This window comes from Pelobates fuscus, chromosome 4 (genome assembly GCF_036172605.1).
Source record: "Pelobates fuscus isolate aPelFus1 chromosome 4, aPelFus1.pri, whole genome shotgun sequence".
NCBI lineage: Eukaryota > Metazoa > Chordata > Amphibia > Anura > Pelobatidae > Pelobates > Pelobates fuscus.
In genome coordinates, this window is record NC_086320.1 from 69808964 (window position 1) to 69832359 (window position 23396).

The 23396-nt window shown below is 40.7% G+C and overlaps 1 protein-coding gene across 2 annotated transcripts in view; it reads left to right on the forward strand.

Moving 5' to 3' along the window:
- The window catches only part of LOC134608465 (solute carrier family 7 member 13-like), a 46177-nt gene extending 31505 nt beyond the window's left edge, over positions 1-14672 (forward strand). For both annotated transcript variants that reach the window (XM_063451285.1, XM_063451286.1), the window contains exons 2-4: positions 8973-9104; positions 13611-13975; positions 14247-14672. In XM_063451285.1, coding sequence (XP_063307355.1) covers positions 8973-9104; positions 13611-13975; positions 14247-14492 — 743 coding nt within the window. In that variant the 3' untranslated portion in view covers positions 14493-14672. The remainder of the gene's footprint in view (positions 1-8972; positions 9105-13610; positions 13976-14246) is intronic.
- Positions 14673-23396: the final 8724 nt, after the last annotated feature.

Sequence of the window (23396 nt, forward strand, 5' to 3'; positions counted from 1 at the left end):
TTGAATTGGCCAAGACCAAATAACATCAGTGAGTTGCGGTCCTTTCTCGGATTCTGTGGTTACTACCGAAGGTTCGTGAAAGACTACTCAAAGATTGCTCGAGAGTTACATGACCTGCTGAAGATTACCTCTGACGTAAAGGGTGTTAAGGCACCATATCCTAAAGACCCCTTTGGAGAGAAATGGACTTCAGGATGTGAAGATGCCTTTCTGACACTGAAGAAGAGACTTACAGAAGCTCCTGTCTTAGCCTATGCAGACCCTGAGAAACCATATATCCTCCATGTGGATGCCAGCATGGAAGGCCTAGGGGGTGTACTGCACCAAAGTTATCCAGAAGGATTGAGGCCGGTGGCTTACATAAGTAGAAGTCTTACAGGTGCTGAGAAAAACTATCCAGTCCATAAATTGGAATTTCTGGCACTCAAGTGGGCCATCGTGGATAAGCTGCATGACTATTTGTATGGAGCAACATTCGAAGTAAGGACTGACAACAATCCACTTACCTACATCCAGACTACAGCTAAGCTGGATGCCACAGGACATAGGTGGTTGGCTGCCTTGTCAAGCTACAGTTTCCGCCTGAAGTACAAGCCTGGGCCCAAGAATATCAGCGCAGATGCCCTGTCCCGCAGACCTAGACTCCCTCCTCACCAAGAAGAAGAGGAGTGGGAAGAGATCCCTGGGCCGGGGGTAGGAGCCTTTTGTCAGATGTATGTGGTGGCCGAGAGTCAAGAAGAATTTGCCGAGCTAAGGGGGATAGACTCCATTAGCCACTCTCCAGAAGCTGTGCCTGAGGTGTTCCATGCTCCAGTCATGCTTCAACAGTGGCCCAGTATAACCACAGAAGACAAGAGGAAGGCTCAAGCGCAGGACTGGTATATTGGGATAGTTATCAGAGCAATAAAGACTGAGAATCCTAAATTGCTGACTTCTCTACCTGTGAGTCAAAGAGAATTATACCGAAGAGAATGGAGCCGACTACATCTCGAAGATGGAGTACTCTATAGGGTCGTGAAGTATCATGATCACCCCGATAGAAAACAATTGGTACTACCGCACAGATACCGTGGCATGGTCCTGAGAGCTCTCCATGATCAACATGGGCATCTCGGGGTGGACAAGACCTATGGCCTAGTACAAGATCGGTTCTATTGGCCTCGCATGAGGGAACATGTCGAGCAACATGTAAAGACATGCAGGAGGTGTATCCAGAGGAAGACCCTGCCTGTGAGAGCTGCCCCTATGGGTCATCTGAAAAGTGCGGGACCCATGGATCTTGTGTGCATGGACTATCTCTGCATTGAGAACGATACAGCGGGAATTGGAAATGTGCTGGTGGTAACGGACCATTTCACCAGATATGCTCAAGCCTTCCCCACTAAAGATCAAAAGGCTGTGACTGTAGCCAAAGTCCTTTGGCAGAAGTATTTTATTCACTATGGATTACCCAATCGGATACACTCTGATCAAGGTAGAGACTTTGAGAGTAAGTTGATCAAGGAGCTGTTGGGCATGTTGCAGGTGCAGAAGTCCAGAACCACACCTTATCATCTGGAGGGTGATGCACAGCCAGAACGGTTCAATAGGACCCTCCTAGATATGCTAGGGACTCTCAAGCAAGTCGATAAGCGGTCTTGGTGTAAACATGTGGAAGCCATGGTCCACGCATACAACTGTACAAGGCATGAATCTACAGGGTTCTCACCCTATTTCCTAATGTTCGGAAGAGAAGCTCGATTGCCGATAGATGTCCGTTTGGGAGTGTCTCCTGATGGAACAGATTCAAGTTCACACTTTCAATATGTGAGGAACCTCAAACAAAACCTTAATCGGGCCTATGAGTTGGCCACCCAAGCAGCAGCAAAAATAGAAGAACGGAACAAAAGAAGATATGATGCTAAGGTGAGATATCGGGAGATTCAAGCAGGGGATAAAGTTCTTCTCCGGAATCTAGGTGTGCCTGGAAAACACAAACTGGCTGACAGATGGAAGGATACCCTGTTTGAGGTTGTGTCCAAACTGGAAGGACTACCAGTGTACAACATTAGGGGCCCGGAGGGCCGAATAAAGGCTTGGCATAGAAACCATCTGCTTCCAGTTGTGTATGCTGATGAAGAGGAAGAGAGTAGTGAAAACTGGAGGAAAACCCAACAGAGAGTCCTAGAAATGGGGCAGTGGAGACCCCGGGGACTCCCAGTGCAGAGGATCAGTGGTGGTCATCACCCGCTGAAGAAACACAGCAATTGCCTCCTTTAACTCCTGTGGTGTCACAAAGTCCCGGAACCTCTCCTGGGTCACTAAGTTCTCCAAGGTTGAATCCAGAAAGTCCATGTTTTGTGCCTGGAACTTCCCTTAGAGACTCTACTTCGAGGGCAGGAGTCGAAGTTCCGCAGTTGATGTCCCAAGATCCTCTCCCCCAGCGAGAACTGAGACACAGCACCAGAGTGCGGCAACCCCCTAGGACCCTAGTTTATGACAATATAGGAGAGCCCAGTTATGCCCCGCTGACACAAGCCACATCTAAAATGGCCATTTTCCTACATGCACTAGCTGAAGTGGTAAATGTTAGTGACTCTTTACCCTAAATAACTAGCTAGCTAGGATGTTACTGTGCTAACTGTACTGTAGGTATGCTAAACCTTTCTCTGTTGAATTTTTGTTAAGCTCCCTGGCTAGGACTTGCCAGTGGAAGGCAAGTATTTTCAAGGGGGAGCATGTAACCCTGTGAAGTTACACAGACTGCATTATCTGAAATGCCCAGTAGATGGCACATGGCCCCAGTATGTTGTTGTTAAAACATTGAGCATTGATCACATGACTTGCTGAAATCAGTGGGAGGAGTGTGGCATCATCAGTTCCTGGGAGGTTTTCCTGCACAGCTCTGGGGAAGGAGGGCCTAAAAGGATTCTAGAAGGATGACATGCTGAGCTGAAATGGAGGACATGTGAGAGACTGTAAAAAGAGATGCAACCTGGCAGAGAGAACTTGTTTCACCCAAGATCACACCAGATGAGAGAGGGACCTGCTGGCAAAGACAAGTATTGAGCCCAGACGTTTGGTGAATCCAGTGAGAGGAGACTGCTACTGACTACCTGGTTAATTGTGTTGTGAGGGTAAGCCAAACCTCTCCCTGTATCACCACAGGGCACATGTCTTCTCACTCACAGTAAAGACTCTGAGGTCCCGTACAGACATTACACATCTAAGGCTGTGTCAGTGACTCTGTGGAGCAGGACTTATTAGGGCCCCAACTCTCCTATGTGCACCAACGGCTGCTAGGGCGAAGATCAGGGGGTGGGACACAGGTGTGCTGGTGGGTGAGTGGGGAAAATCCACATTTGCATTGTTATCTGTTACGCCATTGTATTTTCCTATGTGTGTCGGTTAAATTGCTATTTACCATATAAAGTTAGTTCCAGTTAGGCTGTGTCAGTCTTATTGCACCAAGTATGTTCCCAGTGGGACCCCACATCCCTACCCCGGATGTTCCACTGGGTGGAGGCGCTGCCACAGACATGTACCCCAGCTCCCAGATAGCGGAGGCTCAGGATCCGCCTGCAGGCATAGTGAATTAACTAGGTTTAAGGACCCCAAAGACACTAGGGCCCCAAAAGGGACCCCAAAACCCTGTTACAGTAGATTGATGGCTAGGGGAAAGTCACTAAATGTTGATTCTCAGATCAAGTAAGAAGAGAGCAATAGAGGGAAAAAGGAGGAGAAGTAAAAAATTCAATACATCTATATCTGTGTAGTTATATACTGCATAAATATATCATATTTAAAGGGACACTATATTCCTTATAGTTGTTCTGGTGTCTATAGCCTGTCCCTGCAGACATTTCCCTGCCTAAGAACACCTATAGTGGCAGTCACTCAGACGCTTACTACAGGTGCTACCTGGGTCAGTGCTGCACAATATGCAGCACTGATGTTCAGTGTCTCCATGCTCTGCATGTTTTTTTTTTATTGTGTCTATGCATATCTGTGATTATGTGTGTGTATGTGATTGATTGATTGATTGATTGTATGTGTGTGTGTTTGTGTGGATCTGATTGTGTGTGTATGTATTTGATTGTGTGTGTGTATAGGTCTGTGATTGTGTGGCTATATCTGTCTTTGAGTGTATAGATCTGTAAATGTATGTGGGGGTCATTGTTCATGTTGTTTGTGCCTGGGATTCATTGTTTGTGTATGTATGTGATTGTATGTGTGTGGGTCTGTGGTTGTGTGTACGTATGACTGTATGTGTGTGTCTGTGATTATGTGTATAGATTTGTGATTTTGTGTATAGGTCTGTAAGTGTGTGTGTGTGTATCTGTGGTTATGTGTGCATATGTATATACATGTGTATGTGTTAAGTAGATAGCTCCCTAATTCAGTATACTTGAATATGCCAATCCCACATAATGATAACAAATAAGGGTGTTATCTAATAAACTATTGAAATACAAAAATTAAGAAAATGGATTTTAAAGTTATATTACCTATATAGGTTATCTATATTATATATTTAATGTTTGGCCCAAGACCATTCCTCTGAGCTCAATGCAGCCAAGGGAAGCCAAAAGGATAGACATCCATGCTTTAAAACCATGGGACTGTGCATACCATAGTATTATTTAGGGGAAGTGATGAGAATATTATAAATACCAGATGGATTGTGTATTCCATGTGCAATTTATTAATGGCCAATTTGACTTGTGAACTCCCTATCCCTCCTACTTGTATTCTAATTCTGTCACTCCAAAGTGTCATATGGAGGTATCACAAACAAACAGAACAATAAACAAGCATGTATACTTGTTTCGTGATTCAAAGTACCATCTGTGAAATCAATATGTGGTACTCACCTTTTTTTCCAGCGCCAAGATCACACCACCTACTCAGGGAAGAGCATTGAGGACAAAAAGCCCATGCATACCCAACACTCGGTATCTAATCACTCGAAGAAATAGAGATTCGCTGAGAAAACCGAGTTTGACTAGATTCTCACAGAAGAAGCGCTTCTAGGGGCTATCTGGAAGACAGCCACCAGAGGCATATTTACCCCTTTTAGTAGATATGGCAATGCTTACAATACAGGGATAAAATTAAAGGACCACTGTATCCAAACCACTTCATTTAAATGAAGTGATCTGGGTCCCTTTAGTGGTCCTTTAAATGCACAGTGAACAGTTTTCAAAATGATCAACACAATGTATGATCAAAGTACTATATGATGGTGCAAAGTTCTTTTACAATGACTCTTTAATGATATGCTAAAGAGGAAATGTTTTTGGATACAGGATACATACAAACTGAGAAATGGATAATTGGTTTCCCAGCTATAAACTAGAACAATGTCTGATAGATATGACAGTTATGCAGTGCAATAAAACTTAATTGGCCTGACACATGTAGCACAAAATACAGAGAATTGCTAGTTTATAGATAAGTGGCCCTCAAACTAAAATTGTTGTATAAACTTTCCAAATTATTGAATTTGTTTTCAGATAACGTTTAAAATATTTTTTCAACATATTAAAATAGATTCAACAAAAAAGCATACATAGAAATATATCAATATATCAAAACATATCAAAGTATTGCAATATTAAAAAATATTTTTCATAATATTAAATCATTTAAAAGTTTATCCGAAAATATTAGGTCATGTGGAAAGCTTATCCAACAATATTAAATCAAGCCAATAATATGAGAGAGGAAAACAGAGTAATGAACTTACAGATACCTGTAGTTTTCTGTGGATATTATTTGGTTTGACACAGCTTATCTGTTGACTGAACCCTAATGTTTATTTCCCACTTTTAACTCTCTTCTTTGCCCTGTTTTTTCTCTTCCTCCTACTAGCTTGACTGGCTTGACCTTTTCAACTCACTTCACTAAGAAGATTTCTACTCATTTTTCTCCTTCCACTACCAATACTTTCCCCGAACGCATCTCCTCTGCTGTTCTATGCTTATTTGCACTCGCTACAACAGAAGAGGTTTCTGCCTTACTCCCGCTCCACCACCTGTTCCATCTGTTCTATTCACTCATATCTCATCTGCACGCTGTAGCCTTCTCTCTCTTATGGAATTCAGATAATCTGTCTAGTACTGATATCTACTTTGTTACAACTGTGTAAAATACAATTTTACTTTTTAGATATATTTTATTTATTTTTTTAAATTTTGCTACATGGTAATTGTGTTTTCTTTATACGTGGAGGGAATGAGAGATGTGCTACTTGGCTCTATTTCCTGCACATTGAAAACTAGTATTATTTTAGACTTACTAACTAAGCTCTGCATTTTTACAAATTAAATCCAACTGGCAAAACCGGAGTCCAACATAGCCAAGCTGTGACAATAGCTGAGTTAAAGAATTTTTCCATATTAGTTATTTTTGCCTCAGATTTTCCATTCAAATTTAATTCACAAGAATTAAACCATGTAAGTGTTTACATTTGTTTCTTGAGAAATGTTCTGTTATGACCTGTGGATACACTTTTAAAGACAAACCAATCAATGAACTTTGTTGGTTACACTGTTACTTGAGAAACCTATTGGATGATAGTCTTATGTGAGAATTGGACTACAATTTAGCCCAATAACTAATTAACGACCACAGAGGGCCACAAAGATCTAAATCAACACTATTACTTAATCACATAGAAACAGTATGATTACAAAGAGGCTATCACACTCAAAGAATTCTGAAAGCAGACAACTCAATTAAAATGATAAATCACTGGTATAGACCCATGCTAATTTAATGGTAAACTATAGCTCAGTGTAATGTAGTTTAATTTATTAAAAAGAAGCAATTGCAGATGGTGTCAGTGAGGCTCATAATTAGATACTATTTTTTCCACGAGTCCAAAGCATAACAAATAAATAAGTTAAATATTAATGCCCTTTAACAAAGTTACTCTTTATGTTTTATTAACTGCGCATTTAGAAATTAGTTCAGAAGAGCATAAAGTTAAATATTGTTTACTCATGTTAAACATGCTGTATGTCTTACTGATATATTTCCCTATATGTTTATATATTTCCTGGCTTAAATAATGGCTTCTTGAAATATTAGTGTAGCTTCTCATCAAATTGTGTGAAGATTATCAAGTTTTGGATCTTTATAATATGTGTATACTCTAATCTAGTGATTGCGCACCCAAAGGGAAAAAAGGAGGGCATCTATCACTCTCCATTCTCTTCTTGTGTTAAAGCAGGACTCGATAATTTGTATATTTCCAGTCTGATCCCTTGGGGAATGGGCAGACTTCAATAAGAACCATTGATGATGGCACACTTTTTTGATTTTTATGGTAGCTTATCATTCTTAAGTGTGAAATTTGACACCTAGATATTGTAGAACCATAACTGTCATGATTTTTTCCCAGCCTTGAGAAAATTACAATGTATCATGGAAGATAAAGTTCTACAGCATGTGATGATCAACAGTTTTCCCACCACTATATTAAAGGCACTGTCATTACTTCGGTGATTTGAAGTGCTGATGGCGCTTAGGGATTGTATCTCACTATGAATCTACTACAGTGAAAAGTACTTAACTGCAAGAGGTGTAACCACACCTCCAGCAGCTTCATTAGTAGCTCAGAAAGTTCTAGGCTCCCCGGGTGGCCCATGCACTAAGGGCCACCTGGCGAGTATGTATCAGCAGGGGCCCGGTCGGGCGCTGTGGCGCTTAAACAGCTCAACCGGGCCCCTTCCTGTTCTTCAGCCGGCTGGGAGGAAGTGACGTCACTTCCTCCCACCGGAGATAATAGCCGCGCGGGAGGAGAAAGGCAGGGAGGGGAGTTCCAGAGGAGAACTCCCATCTGCCTCAGCCTGCCACTGGACCCCAGGGAAACCACCCTCCAGGAAAAGGTAAGAACCTGGAGGGTGGTTAAATGTATGTCAGTATGTCTGTGTGTGTGTGTGTGTGTCAGTATGTCTGTGTGTGTGTGTGTGTGTCAGTATGTCTGTGTGTGTCAGTATGTCTGTGTGTGTGTGTGTGTGTTTGTGTGTATGTCTGTGTGTGTGTGTATGTCTGTGTGTGTCAGTATGTCTATGTATGTCTGTGTGTGTCAGTATGTCTGTGTGTGTCAGTATGTCTGTGTGTGTGTGTCAGCATGTCTGTGTGTGTGCCAGTTTGTCTGTGTGTGTGTGTCAGTATGTCTGTGTGTGTTAATCAAGGGAATTTTATAAGCAGTAAGGGTATACTTTTTCACACATCGCTCCCCATTTTGGCATATGTTGTTGTTCATCTGAGTTTGTTACTTAGCTAATTTTAAAACTTGCTAAAGAAAAGATAATTGCTATTATGTTCTGATGTGTAAAACAGTACAATTCATAGAGGGTGCACTTTATTTTTCTCATGACTGTACACCCTTTTTATCGTGTTTCAGCAAAACAGAATTCAGACCTTTTAGAAAGTATATTTAGAATCTAATATAACAACCTCTTCCGGTAGAAAATTACACATCTTTATTTCACTTACTGTAAAGATCCCTTTCCTCTGCTGTAATAGAAAATGTATTTCTTCCGGTGTCAATGAGTGACCTCTGTCTGTTCTTATATACCTTCTTCATGCCATGGGTGATGCCCTGTTTGATTGACAGCCAATAGAAGTGTATAGGACAATTGAGCAATAAGACTGCGAGGAAATGATCTATGCATACAAACTTCATAAAGACGGAGTGCTTTTAGTGGCTAGACTAACCTTTTTACATGTATGAAATTGTATGTAAATTATGTAATTGTATGTAAATTATGTATGTCACTTTTTGAAAAGTTTACAGTGAAAGTCCATCACATTTCACAGTGCAAAATTCTTGTAGAATTTTAATGTAAAAGCATTTCTGCCTGGACAGCATCATTGATTAACATGGCTTCCATTTAACAATCACTGATGTACAAAAATAATTTTCTATTAGACTAAACTAGTATTAGAATTGCAATGACTATTTCTATTTGTTTTTCCAGAGGAGATAAAACACCCAAGCAAGAACATTCCCCGCACAGTATTCACGTCCATAACTGCAGTGATTGTGTTTTATCTGCTGGTGAACATCTCGTATCTAACAGTGCTCTCACCCAGGGAGATTGTATCTTCAGGTACTGCTGCTAACAATATGCTACTTTCACTTCTTGTTGTGCTTTATATTAATTTAATTGAACTAATTTAACTTCATTAACTTTCTTTCAACTCAATTCACTAGTTAATGTGAAGAATCGCCATGGTAATAAACTTAGAAGTTAGTTTAAAGGGATACTATAATGCCAGGAATACAAAGCTGGCACTATCACTCCCCTTGCTCCCTTCTCCCTCAAACCCCCCTCCGCATTAAATAAAAGATTGAAACCCTTTATTTACTAGCCTTTTCCCAGTGCCAATGTACCTCTGTGCTGGGAACACGCTCCACCCCTACGACTTCCACGACGAGTGGGAGCTAATGCTGGAACTCTGGTACTGCTCTGGAACTGCAATGTTTTACATTGCAACACTAGGTGCAAAAGGGACTCTGCACCTAAACCACTTCAATGAGGTCAAGTGGTCCCGGTGCCTACAGTGTCCCTTTAAACATTTGTGATAATTACTACTGTTTTGCAGCCTGGCCTCTGTGTACTGCTGGTCAGCCAGTAGATCTATTTTCCAGCGCAAGTGCATACTTTACATGATGCTGGCAAAATTACTGGCACATGTCCATAATTACACCTTCAAACAGTGATAATTTGTGTTTTCTATTGTTAATTGCACCACTTGCTGACTCCTTCCTTTTAGGGGGGGTATCCATGGACCCCACATTATTTTAATTAATAATACAAACATTATATTTAATGTATTTTTCATATAGAGAGCCCAATGGTTTTATGAGTTTGAGAGAACTGATTAGTTATTTCTAATCACATGCTGGGATCCCACAGTGCATTAATTTATTAGTTGTACTTTCACTTTCAGTGCCACACGGAAGATTAGTTCTCCAATGTGCCAGTGAAAATAATATATTATAGTAAGAACTTCATGCTTTGCTGCAATCCCAGTTTTCAAAATGCCGCATGTAAATGGAACATGCATATGTTAATGTTGTTCATTTCGATGGTACTCTTAGAGTCCCACTTTTTCCGTAAAATGTATAGTTTGTTTTTCTGTTTCTTTATTGGTTTTATTGTATTCAACCATAATTCTCAATCTTGTACCTGTTAAGTTGCCATTCATATTAACTAAGTAAATTATGTGTATATTTTGGAGTACTATGTTTGGTCCATTTCACAACCCTTTTTGCATTTTCTGAATGCTTGGGAATGTTTCCCGGAATAGTTTGTCATGAATTACATTCTGCTGAAGCGTTTCATAAACAAGTGTTGGATGTCCGAAACAAAATTTCAATTTCAGAAAAGGTTATTTAGCTGAAGCAAACAATTCCACTGTACACAAGTCTAATAAAGCCTTGATTTACACACAAATCTAACCCTGGGTAACAAGAACAATAAAACACTAAACATTTATTGGATGGGCAACATTACAGTAAGAATTACAACATTGGCAATTCTCATATTTACTAAAGCCAATATGGTCAAAATTTGGAAAGATAAGTCCTGCGCTCACTCCCACCATTCCTGGGCAGCAGCAATGACTACAATATACATCACCCCAATATATAGTAAAAACCAAAGAAAAACAAGTTACCTGTGCTCTCTCCTTAATCCCTATGTATATTTAAACAAATGGAGGTAATTTAGTTACTCCAATGGCCATTGGAGGGAAAGCCCGCCTACCAACGTCAAGGCAGACCCCCCCTAAGCGGGTCCTAACACTGACCCTTTAGTTTGCTTCCTTGAGCTTCTGGCAAAAATGTCTCAAATGAGACAGAGGGGTATTTTTATATACACCCCTATATATTTATTAACCCTTAATAGGGAACACATGGGATGGGCAGCAGCATTGTAACAAAGCTGTGTGATACAAAAAGTGAATACAAATACAGAAAGATAAGTCCTGCGCTCACTCCCACCATTCCTGGGCGGCAGCAATGACTACAATATACATCACCCCAATATATAGTAAAAAACAAAGAAAAGCAAGTTACCTGCGCTCTCTCCTTAATCCCTATGTATATTTAAACAAATGGAGGTAATTTAGTTACTCCAATGGCCATCCCATGTGTTCCCTATTAAGGGTTAATAAGTATAGGGGTGTATATAAAAAATACCCCTCTCCGTCTCATTAGAGACATTTTTGCCAGAAGCTCAAGGAAGCAAGCTGAAGGGTCAGTGTTAGGACCCGCTTAGGGGGGTCTGCCTTGACGTTGGCAGGCGGGCATTCCCTCCAATGGCCATTGGAGTAACTAAATTACCTCCATTTGTTTAAATATACATAGGGATTAAGGAGAGAGCACAGGTAACTTGTTTTTCTATGGTCAAAATTTGGTTTGGCCATGCGAATTTGCAGCAATTGCCCCAGATGCATTTGGTATCTGGATTAAAATTATCGATTTTGCATCCGAATCCTATGCAAAGTATAGGATTCTGAGTATTTACAAGGCAAGTGTCAGTGTTTACAAGGCAGATAGCTAAATACTTTTTATTCCATCATACTTAGCATTTCACATTTCTCTGTTTCTGTTGTGATATCCAGTTTGCGACAAAAAGGAAAATCTCGATATACCTGTAAAGAACCATTTCCTATAAAATCTCCTTTCTTCAAGTCTCAATGACAGGCCTATTTTCAATTGTAAAATCTGGTTAATGAACAGAGGGCTTCTTCTACTGTGATTATATAGAAGCAGCCCTCTGTTTCAAACGACTTTACATTTTGTACCTGGCTTTTAGTTGGCCTGACTACTGTTAGTCTGATTGCTCTACGTTATCGTGAGCCAAATCTTCACAGGCCGTACAAGGTAAAATGTTTAAATATCTTATCCCTTCTGTAAAGTAAACTTTTATGACACACAAAATTCTAGTACTCAACAAATAATATCAATAATCTGCAATATGCCTAGGTGCTAACCGACACAAATATGAATAAGCATAATAATTGGCAGCACACAGAGGACTTCCAAAAAAAAGTCTTTACTAATACATGTCCAACAAAATTAAAGTTCCGACACTATAACAATGCAATAATAATAAATGTGTGTATATATAAGGTGAATAATTAAGTGATGGCACTCACCCATCGCAGTGTAATCCCATCATCAATGGTGAGTCCTGCCCACCGGAAGTGACATCTATATATATATATATCTTGTATTACACCTTACTCTACAATCAAAACATGAGGAATACGCACAGACCGTATAGAGTGGTGGTTTTAAAGACTTAAAATAGGACAGTTACCTCCAAACAATGATCAGTACTCTGTGCAACAAAATTTGCAATTAATCTCTAATCTCTAGGCACAACAAGGTATTTGTAATAGTCCCAATATAGAGTGAAATGTTGGGTATGAACAACTTTGATGTTCCACTTGATGTGAAAAAGAAATCAGACCTCCATGATGTACTCCGTAAAGACACGCTTTATTTAACACTATTAAAAATACTTACAAGATTTAAAAGCTGCACTTGCCCATCAAGAGACACTGCTCTTCCAACAACATTAAAGGACCACTCTAGGCACCCAGACCACTTCAGCTTAATGAAGTGGTCTGGGTGCCAGGTCCAGCTAGGGTTAACCCAATTTTTTATAAACATAGCAGTTTCAGAGAAACTGCTATGTTTATAAATTGGTTAAGCCTTCCCCCTAATCCTCTAGTGGCTGTCTCATTGACAGCCGCTAGAGGCGCTTGCGTGATTCTCACTGTGAAAATCACAGTGAGAGCACGCAAGCGTCCATAGGAAAGCATTGTAAATTCTTTCCTATGCGACCGGCTGAATCCGCGCGCAGCTCTTGCCGCGCGTGCACATTCAGCCGACGGGGCGGAGAGGAGGAGGAGAGCTCCCCGCCCAGCGCTTGAAAAAGGTAAGTTTTAACCCTTTTCCGCTTTCCAGAGCCGGGCTGGAGGGGGACCCTGAGGGTGGGGGCACCCTCAGGGCACTCTAGTGCCAGGAAAACGAGTATGTTTTCCTGGCACTAGAGTGGTCCTTTAATCTCCTTTAAAGTCCAAATGACGGATTATCGTCCAAGATCTCCGCGTTACCTGAGTGGTAATGCTGAGAGTAAAAAAAAACAAAAGGTGTGTAGTGAGAAACTCTAGGTAAGAGTAAACTTAAATGCCTTGTTTGTGCAAACTTTCACACCTAACCACAAAGCGATGTTGGCTTAGCATAAAGAGACCTTATCTGTAGCCTTTTTTCTGCTGTGCCAATAGATGTCCGATTCCTTCAGATAACACAGTCAAATTAACCCGTTTAGTGCTGTAAAGCCTCTTTATGTATACACTATGCACATCATATTTATTAACAATATTTCTATAGTGCAACAATGAATTATGCTTGCTGGGCATGACATTCAGAGCACAAAGAAAATCTATTAGTAAGCTCAGATTTGCATATCTTATAACAGTCATAACATTAACTAAAAGAAGCAAAACATGGTTTCTAATTGTAATAGTCATGTACTTGTAATAAAAATGATACATTTCATGGTAATTGCTCACATTGGGGTGTTATGTCTTTGCAGCTGCAGTCTCGGTAACATGGGCTGATAGAACAATTCCAACAGTGGCCTGGATTATCCCTGTGTCAGTTGCTGTCTCAATATTTGGTTCCCTCAATGGTGGCATGTTTATGTTAGGAAGACTAAACTATGCTGGAAGCAAGGAGGGCCACTTGCCATCCATCATATCCATGCTTCATGTGCAATATTTAACCCCAGCACCAGCCATGATCATCTCAACAATTCTAGCATCTATTTTCGTCATCCCTTCTGAACTCCTCTCTCTAACAAACTACTTTACATTTTGTACCTGGCTTTTAGTTGGCCTGACTACTGTTAGTCTGATTGCTCTCCGTTACCGCGAGCCAAATCTTCACAGGCCGTACAAGGTAAGATGTTTAAATATCATATCCCTTCTGTAAACTATAATTAACTTGAATTACTATGTTTTCTTGCAATATCATTTAATACTGTAAATGGTGAAGAGAAAGTCTGAGAACTAATGAAGTATTGGGTGTAATTCACAATTGACCTTAATTTAACCTATATGCACCCAAGACCATCTATCAAAATCTATAAAAAAAATTCAACAGATAAAAATAACATGTAGTTCTACTGCTATTATGACAAACTAATGTTTATTTTCTTTTTTTATTTCAGGTCTTCCTTCCAATTGCCTATGTAGTTGTGGCAGTGGCTTTATTTTTAGTTATCGCTCCAATCGTACAAAATCCCAAAATTGAATATTTCTATGCTTTGCTGTTTATGTTGAGCAGCCTCATTGTGTATTTTCCATTTGTATATTTCAAATTGCGTATTCCATATTTTGATAGGATCACATGCTTTTTACAGATTTTTCTTGAAGTGTCACCTACTGATCTATACGAAGACCATAAAGATCAGTAATATTGATAACTCTAATTTCAAACTGATGTTTTGTAAGTTTAAGGGGCATTGCATGCACCATAACTGCTACAGCTTATTGTAGTGGTTTAGGTGCAATGACACGTTTGAGGCCATCCCCCAGATTTGTGTCAAAGTGTTTCAGGAGGATAAACTGTCTGCATTATTTGTTCAGTATTAAGTGCAATACATAGCTATTATTGCTATCTAAAGTTCAAATGCGCGGATGGTGCATAAAAAGACTCTTGTTATGCTACTTAGAGTGTCCCTTTATCATAATGAATTTCATGCTGTTTTAAAATCTTTCTTCTGACTTTTTCAGTAATGTTTAACATCTAATGTGAAGTCAGCTCAAAAAAGAATTCTCAATATTGAATTGCATAATCTGTAACATAACCAAAAAAAATATTTATCCATGCATTGGTTAAATTATCAAAATGAATTTAATGAACTGTCTAGAAGTACTATAATGTCTGTCTGTCTAGTCTAGTCTATATCCTTTGGATTCTTTTTTTTTTTTATGAAAATCACACAAAGTGCATAGCTACTATGTAGAGTTTTAGAAAACCAAAAACATGAAGGCAGAATAAAGGATCCTTTAATCATCAAAAATGTGTTGCTTAATGAAGTATAGACATTGCTGCTGGGTCACTGCAATTCTTTGCCATTTAAGGCTTAAATAGCTTTGTGATTAATATTCCTGTTTGTGATTATTAAAGTTCAATTATCAAAGCAGGAAATAATGTCTAAAGTAAACACACTGTGCTGTAAACCATTTTGTATATGTTGGCTGGGTGAGTCTTCACCTGGAAAGGTGTAGCTGGGACTGCATAAACAGAAACAAAAGCTTCCTCCTAAATTGCAGCAGTGAGACTGCAAGGGACGGATCAATACACCAAAACTGCTTCATTAAACTAAAGCTGTTTTGGTGCTTAGAATGTCCCTTTACAGATCTAAGAAATATTAAGAATCCAAATATGAAATGTCAATACAGTGATATACAATATGTGATAACAAAACAAAAATGGGTGAAATGATGCATGAACATTAAATGCAACATAGTGTTCTAACTTCTAGATCAGGTGTGAGATTTCAGGTATTTAATAATTTGATATTGATAAAAGTGCATATCAAAACATCTAAAAATCAAGAAGCTTACGTAATGCCACACTGGTCAGAACTGCTTTAGTTGGGAACAAGATGATCTTTTGAGAACAGTGTGGCATGATATATTTGCTAACTCAAGGAGTGTCCTCGATGGGGCATTGCAAAAAAGAAGGATTTTAACCCTTCCAATAATATTTTTAATACTTATGGATTTTTACAGCTTTTCCTTTTTCCTTCCATAAGTTACTTCTTCTCATTTGATCTGTGAACCAAATGGTGCAAAACTGTACCTATTAGTGGAAGGCAAAATTTTAGGCCTTCCACTAATAGGTAGTGGCAAAATTTTAGGCTCCACCCATGGCTCAGCCTTCCCATATATATATATATATATATATATATATATATATATGGGAAGGCTGAGCCATGGGTGGAGCCTAAAATTGTGGGAATGGTTACCCGGCCTATAAATACACAGGCCTCCCCTTCCTCTGGGACGATACTTCCTGGTTCAGTACCTACATCTGTTTCAAAGGCCCTTGTGACAAACTGCCTTTGCCACTGGGCATTGGAGAGGACTGATCGCTAGCCTCCTGCCCTGCGACTATGGCCCTGGAATGTATTGCCCTTTAAGAACTGCATTTGGGCATAATGTATTTTTGTATACTGTTTCTGGCCCTTTAACTGTGTTGTACAAAGAAAGGGTTTGTACTTTTAAACTGGCACTTCGGATGCAGTCGAAGTGCCGAAGTTGTCGAAGTGCCGAAGTCATCGAAGTGGCCGCCATTTGACAAACGAACACGTGGCGGCGCCCATTTTAACTTATTCGAACGCGGTCAGCGGTGTGTGCAGCCAAATCTATGGAACTGTTTGCGGCTACCCAATTGCACGAACACCGCTGACCCGTACCTTCTTTGACACCGCGGCTGAAGACTAAGTCCCGTTCGAAGATTCGAACGCTCGTTCAAATGGGACTTAGTCATTTTCTCGGTGCAAAATAGACCGACCACACAGCCTAAATCCATGGAACTGTTTTGGGCATGAAAATGTGCTTGCGGTCGGTCCAAAGAGACTTTTTAATATTTCTGGAACCACTGAATGGATTTTCACGAATTTTGAATATGTTATTCCACAAGTTGTGTTGTTCATAAAAATGTAAGTTTTATTCATGTAAAATGAGAAAGTTATAAAATTGTATAAAAATGTACAAGTTTTATCTTGGAGATAATTGAGGAGATACAGTAAGAAACTCAATTATCTCCCAAGCAGAGGGGAGGGAATCTGTGGGATGTAACCGTTATCTTATTGGTTAATGCCTAATTGCCTGTGGGCGTCTCCAGTGGCGTTGCTAGGGGGGGGGGCAGAGGGGGCCATGGCCCCCCCTACATCATGCTGTGCCCCCCCTTGCCCCCCCCCAAATGCCAGCAACCTGCTGGCCATGTGTTTCATTTATATTCCCTCGGGCTGTAACAGTCTGTGACAGCCTGAGGGAATGCAGGAGAGAGGAGCTGGAATGGTGCTGGGGGCTGTCTGTGGCCGGAGGATGGCAGGATAATCCCGTTCCCTCAAGGCCTTTTAAACATAGAATTGATCCAAAAACTTATGAAAAGACTGACCGAAATAACCCCCCAGATAAGACAGATCAGGGACACCATTCTCACCCCCTGCCTAGGACAAATCTATACGGTCCTGCACAGGAGGCCCTGAGAATGATGACTGTACAGGGAACAATGACTGCCAATTCCAAAATGAATCCAGAGAATGAAGTTTCTCTGATTTCATTTTCAGAATGACTATCACTGGACGACATGGTTCCTATTTGTAACACATTTAGGGACCATGCAGGACGCCCCTATGTGAACGGAATTTTTGCAGAACATCATACAAAGATTCTCATCGATACAGGAGCTTCAGTGACACTTACTGACCTACCACTAAGTACCCCTTCTGGGGCAAAACAGACCTTTCTTGTAGGACTTGGGGGATCCCAGTCTCAGGCTTTTCTTATACAATGTCAGGATCGGGACAGGGATCCAACACGCAGAGTACAAACAGTAGCCAGATACGTATACCGGACCTTAGAATGGCCGGACTAACGTAAGTAGTACAGTATAGAATGGTCAAAGACAAGCCGAGGTCGAGGGTAACAGAAGACAGGTAAGCGAGAGACAAGCCGAATCAAGGGTAACAGAGATAAGCAGAGTAAGGTAAACAAGCCGGGTCAAAACCAAAAGGGATAATAGAATACACAAGCACTGAGTGACTAGAACAAGCTAGAAACACGACAGGGCAATGAGCTAATGAAAGAAGCTCTGTTAAATACCCTGTTCAGAGCAGTAACCACGCCTCCGAGGCGTCCTGATTGGTCCTGCAGCAATTGAGTGACAGGTCGTTCCGGAGGAGTGTCCTGATGACAACTTCCTGCCTAGATGCTGTAAAAGGCAGTCACTCCCTGGCGGCCGGCCTTGCATGACCGGATAGACCTTGGGGAAGGGAGCCATCAGGCCGTCTGGATGGAGGAACAGCTAAGTCTCTACCTCTTTCGGAGGTAGAGACCACAGGTACCCTGACATACCAAAAGTGAGTATGACTTTAAGTGCTCAGTGGAATAGGAAAATACCAATATGGCAAAGTAAAAACACTGAAGGTACTATTCAGGGTGCAGACGTAATGAGAACAGGAGGAATGCAGGTAGACCTTTGTAATAAGGTTTTGTGGAGAGATACAAGTGGGAGAAAGCCTGTTATCTTAGATGATGCTTATTTAAGCCCTGTGGCATCCATCGCCTATGTTCCTTCACACAGAGTGTGGCCAGATGTTAGTGATAACTCTGATCTATGTAAATTGATTTTTGATTTCCCTGAAATTTGGGCTCGGCATAAAAATGATTCTGGCATTCTAAAAGCTAGTAAAATTAACATTGTGGGACCTAATGCTCCTTCACAGAGGCAATACAGGTTTCCAACAGAAGCCATTGAACCCGTGGCACAAATAATTGATCAATTGGAGAAACAGGGTAGCATTAGGAAATGTTCTTCCTCCAATAACTCACCCTTGTGGCCAGTACGTAAGAAAAATGGCACTTGGAGATTGACGGTAGATTTTCGTATGGTAAACAAATTTATTGCTCCAGTAACAAATTTGGTTGCTGCCATACCTGAGGTGACATCTAAACTAAATGCCGCCTGTGAATGGTATTCAGTATTAGATATTAGCAATGGTTTCTGGAGTATTAAGCTAGCCCCAGAATGCCAGTACAAATTTGCCTTCACCTTTAAAAATACTCAATATACATTTACAACACTACGACAAGGCTTTCATAGCTCTCCAACTTATTTCCACCAGGCTTTAGTAAAGGTATTAGAAGCATTCTCGTCTCCATCCAGTATCATACAATATGTAGATGATATCTTATTGCAAACAGAGACAATAGATGAACATTTACATTTGTTAAGGGAACTGTTTAGCTTAATTGCAGAGGCTGGATTCAAGCTAAATACTTCAAAGGTACAATTACTGAAACAGCAGGTAACATTCCTGGGAGTGACTATCACAGTTGGCACAAGGTGCCCAACTATTGAAAGAGTAAAAGCAATGTTGCAAGTCCCCAGGCCTTTTAACAAGCACTCCCTCAGAAAATTCTTAGGACTTGTAAATTTTTCAAGGGAATTCATTGAAGGGTTTGCTGAAAAAGCAAAGCCTATCTATGATCTCTTGAAAGGGGAAGACACAGTACAAATCCCCTGGGGCACAGAACAGGAACATGCATTCAGAGTTCTGAAGCAAGATTTGGCATCAGCCCCCGCCCTAGCTACTGTGAATGGGGAGACTCCATTTGCCCTCCAGACGTGTACATCTGATACTTCTATCTCATCTGTATTGCTGCAGGATAATGCTGGAAAATGGAGGCTATTTTTCCAGACTTCTATCTCCAGTAGAAAAAGGGTATGATGGGTGTACATTTAAAGGCTCTGTTGGGTGTACATTTGTCAGTGGAAGCTACTGAACACATAGTTGGGTTCAGGAAGCTGATTCTGCAAACCCCTCACACACCTTTGAAGTTGCTGTTTGAGAAATCTCTCAGTGGGGTATCCACACAGCGGCTTACAAGGTGGCTGACAGACTTGCAGCATCGTGACATTACTGTACATCATAATGCAAAATACATTTTGCCACAACTCATGCACATCCAAGGAGAGCCCCATGATTGCACAGATATACACGTACAGAAAGACACACTCTCTAAATTGTTCAGGGATAAACGCTCCCCCCAAGATATACAAATCTATGTAGACGGTTCACGTTTTTGGCATGAGGGAAAATTCCATACGAGATTTGCAATTTGGGTGCCATCAGAACAATTATCCCTCAAATTCATGCTGCCGTGTTCTTTTTCAGCCCAGAGAGCCGAATTAGAAGCCATTTCTATGGCATGTCACAAATTTGACACACACCTTATCTGTATTCATAGTGACAGTGCATATGTAACCAGATCCCTAACAGAGTATCTGCCCATATGGAATCTAAGGGGAATGGTAGACTCAGCAGGGAAATCTCTGGCCCACAGTCAAGCTCTTGAAAAACTAGTTGGATGGGGATCAAAGCACCCCCTCCAGGCAGCAGCTGTAAAAGTAAAAGCCCATTCAAATTCTAAAGATCAACATTCACAGGGCAACAAACAAGTTGATTTGTTAGCAAAGGAAGCTGCCTTAGATGGGGATCCTTGGCACTTACATGTAAAAGACCCTGAGATACAACACGCATGGGAGGAGCACTTCACATGCAAAGACTCAATTACTCAAATAGCAAAAGTTCAAGAATCAGAAGTGCCAGATTTAAAAGCAGAACAGAATAGAGATCCTAATCTTTCTCTTTTGTTACAAAACCAGAAAACCCTGCCAAGTGGCTATTCTGTTAAAGAAGGGTTGTTATGTTACAGTGATCCTAATGATCAACAAGCAAGACATTTTTTTGTTGTCCCACACCATTTACAGAAGCCCATTACACAGCAAACACATACTTTTATGGGCCACATTGGACAGAGCGCATTAGAATATCATCTCAGACAGAAATTGTATTGGCCTGAAATAAAAACCTCAGCTCTACATTGTGTTCAAGAATGTCTTATTTGTGCCCAAGTAAATCCACGACCTAAGGGACAAAGACCTATACTTCAGAGAGTGCCATTTGCAGACGGTCCCTGGAAATCAATACAGATTGATTTCATAGGCCCACTTCCATTGTCTAAGGGGGGTCTCAGATATGGTTTGGTAATTGTTGACACATTTATAAAGTGGATAGAGGTAATTCCCCTAAGGAGAGACTCTGCACTAGCCACGGCCAAAGCATTATGGGAACATGTCTTTCCATGCTGGGGCTTCCCTGAAATAATTGAATCAGACAGGGGCACCCATTTTACAGGACAGGTCATGCAAAACCTCTGTGCCCTACTGGGAATTCAACAGAGATTTCATATACCATACCATCCCCAGTCATCAGGTATAGTGGAAAGGATGAATTGCACTCTAAAGACCAGGTTATCTAAAATGCTAGTACAATTTGGTAAATCGTGGGTTAATCATCTTCCTGCAGTACTCATGGCTATCAGAGCTACAACCTCTAGCACTACTAGATGTTCTCCATATGAGCTTATGACAGGGAGACAGATGGCATTAGGCCACCCAGGTGAACCACAACTGTCAACTCCACTGAGAGAATCTGTGTCTAGAGACCTATACCTCTCCCAAATTCAGGAGCAATTAAACTCCTTACTACTTTTTGCTGCCTCAAATATGGCCCCAACCAAAGGTAAAATTTTATCTACACCTCAAACTCTGTTTGAGAAGGGGGGATTAGTAATGATTAAAAATTTCGCAAAAATTCTCCATGGGATGCAAATTGGGAAGGGCCCTATGTAATCCTTGACAAATTGGGCACAACTGTTTTAAAAGTGCAAAGGTCTAACCCCAAAAAGGCCAGAAGGCAGCCGGGATATAAGTGGGTACATGCAGACCAATGTAAAATATATAAAGGGGCTTGTTCCCCAGATGCAGAGTTGTCTGCTAAGAACTGATGCTTCTTCTTGATCTCTTACAGATTTTTCCAAAACTACTGAGAAAATATGTCACTACTCATTATGATACTCACCTGGGTCTAGATGGAACAGCTTGTCACAGGCCAAACCAACACCAGTTCCATATATACAACTACAGATCCATCCACCAAAGACTTTACAGATGGCTTAACAAAAAATGGTTCCCAATTAAATACTACTCCTTTAAGCAGGCACCGGAGAGGGAATTATGCACATGATATATCTGGATGGACTAGAATTTGGAGCAGTGACAATCTACAAGTTCCATGCGTGGATGTGATATTTGATTTTGGGTGGGTGGTTGAGATAGTTGGGATAAAACAACATGATTCCATCATGGGATTCTGGAAAGACAATAAGGGAAATGAGGAACATTGGGAATGTAAATTGACTGGTTGGGGAAAATGGGTGGTATATTTGGAGGGTGAAAATATTAATCTGGAATCGAACGTTACTAACACTATTTATAATGTTAGCAGCAATCTTAGAGAGTATCACATAACACAAATAATAGTGGACACATTTATTGTAAAGGGGATAAATTGGGGAACAGTAGGACACAATAAGGGTGGGGAAGTGAAGGTCTTGTTGAATATAGAGGAAGGGATAGAGCCTACAACCCTGGCTCCTCCTTTGACCTATATTCATACAACTCCTTCACTAATGGATAATGGGAGTAGACCTGAGTGTCAGGAGAATACAGTAGTCTCTAGTGGTCCTTTCCAAATCAGCTCACTAAGACCTACCCCTATAGTCAGGAATGCTACTTTCCAATTGATCACTTGGCAAATAAAATTAACAGATTGGTTAGTTTCATCACATTTTCAGAACTGTTCTAGGGTCACATCTACTATTGAAAAGGCGTTAGTCAGATGGGCGACAAGAAACAGGACTAGGAATAGGAGGGATATCCTGGGTACGGTTCTGGGAGGTGTGGGTACAGGGTTAGGATTTGTAAATTTAATTGACATCTCTAGTATGACTACAACACTCCAGTCAGAGGGTATGTTAAACTACAAAGGGATACAAACACAGAGAACGATCAATACATTAGTGGAAGGTTTGACACAGAAAGTAGTAAGGACACATAGTTCAGCAATCCTACACACAGAAGAAATATTGATCAGTGTAATTAAGAAATTAAGACAGGATTCATGGAGTGTTGTGTGTTTGTATATGCAAACTGAACTATCTACAGATTTTAAGATCATGGCTCAAGCCTTAGATAATAACCATACAACAGTGGGGAATGGAGAACTACCAGAAATAAGTAGGTTTGCCTATGAACATAGAGATCTGTAGGTTAGTAGTTGGTTGGGATGTCAGGGTAATATCTGTAGGGCAACTTCACTGATGCCATCTAGTGGTGTATATCAGAATAGATATCAACTGTTATCAATAGGAATACCTGTCACAGAATCACACGTGTTACATCATGAGTTGCAATATCCTAATGTAGTTATGAATGGTCAAGAATTACAGCAAGTTGATTTCCTAGGTTGCTTAAGATTTCCGAACAAGATTTTATGCTTGCCTAACCAAGCCAGAACCATAGTGGATTCATGTTGGCATAACCATTCATACTGCAAAGGGATTGTGGAGCAAGTAAATCCTGCTGACATGGTATTCCCGTTGGGGCAGGGAAAGGCGTGCTTTGTCTCATTAGAGCCAAACGATGAGGTACAAGTCTGGTATAAACACTGCTCTGT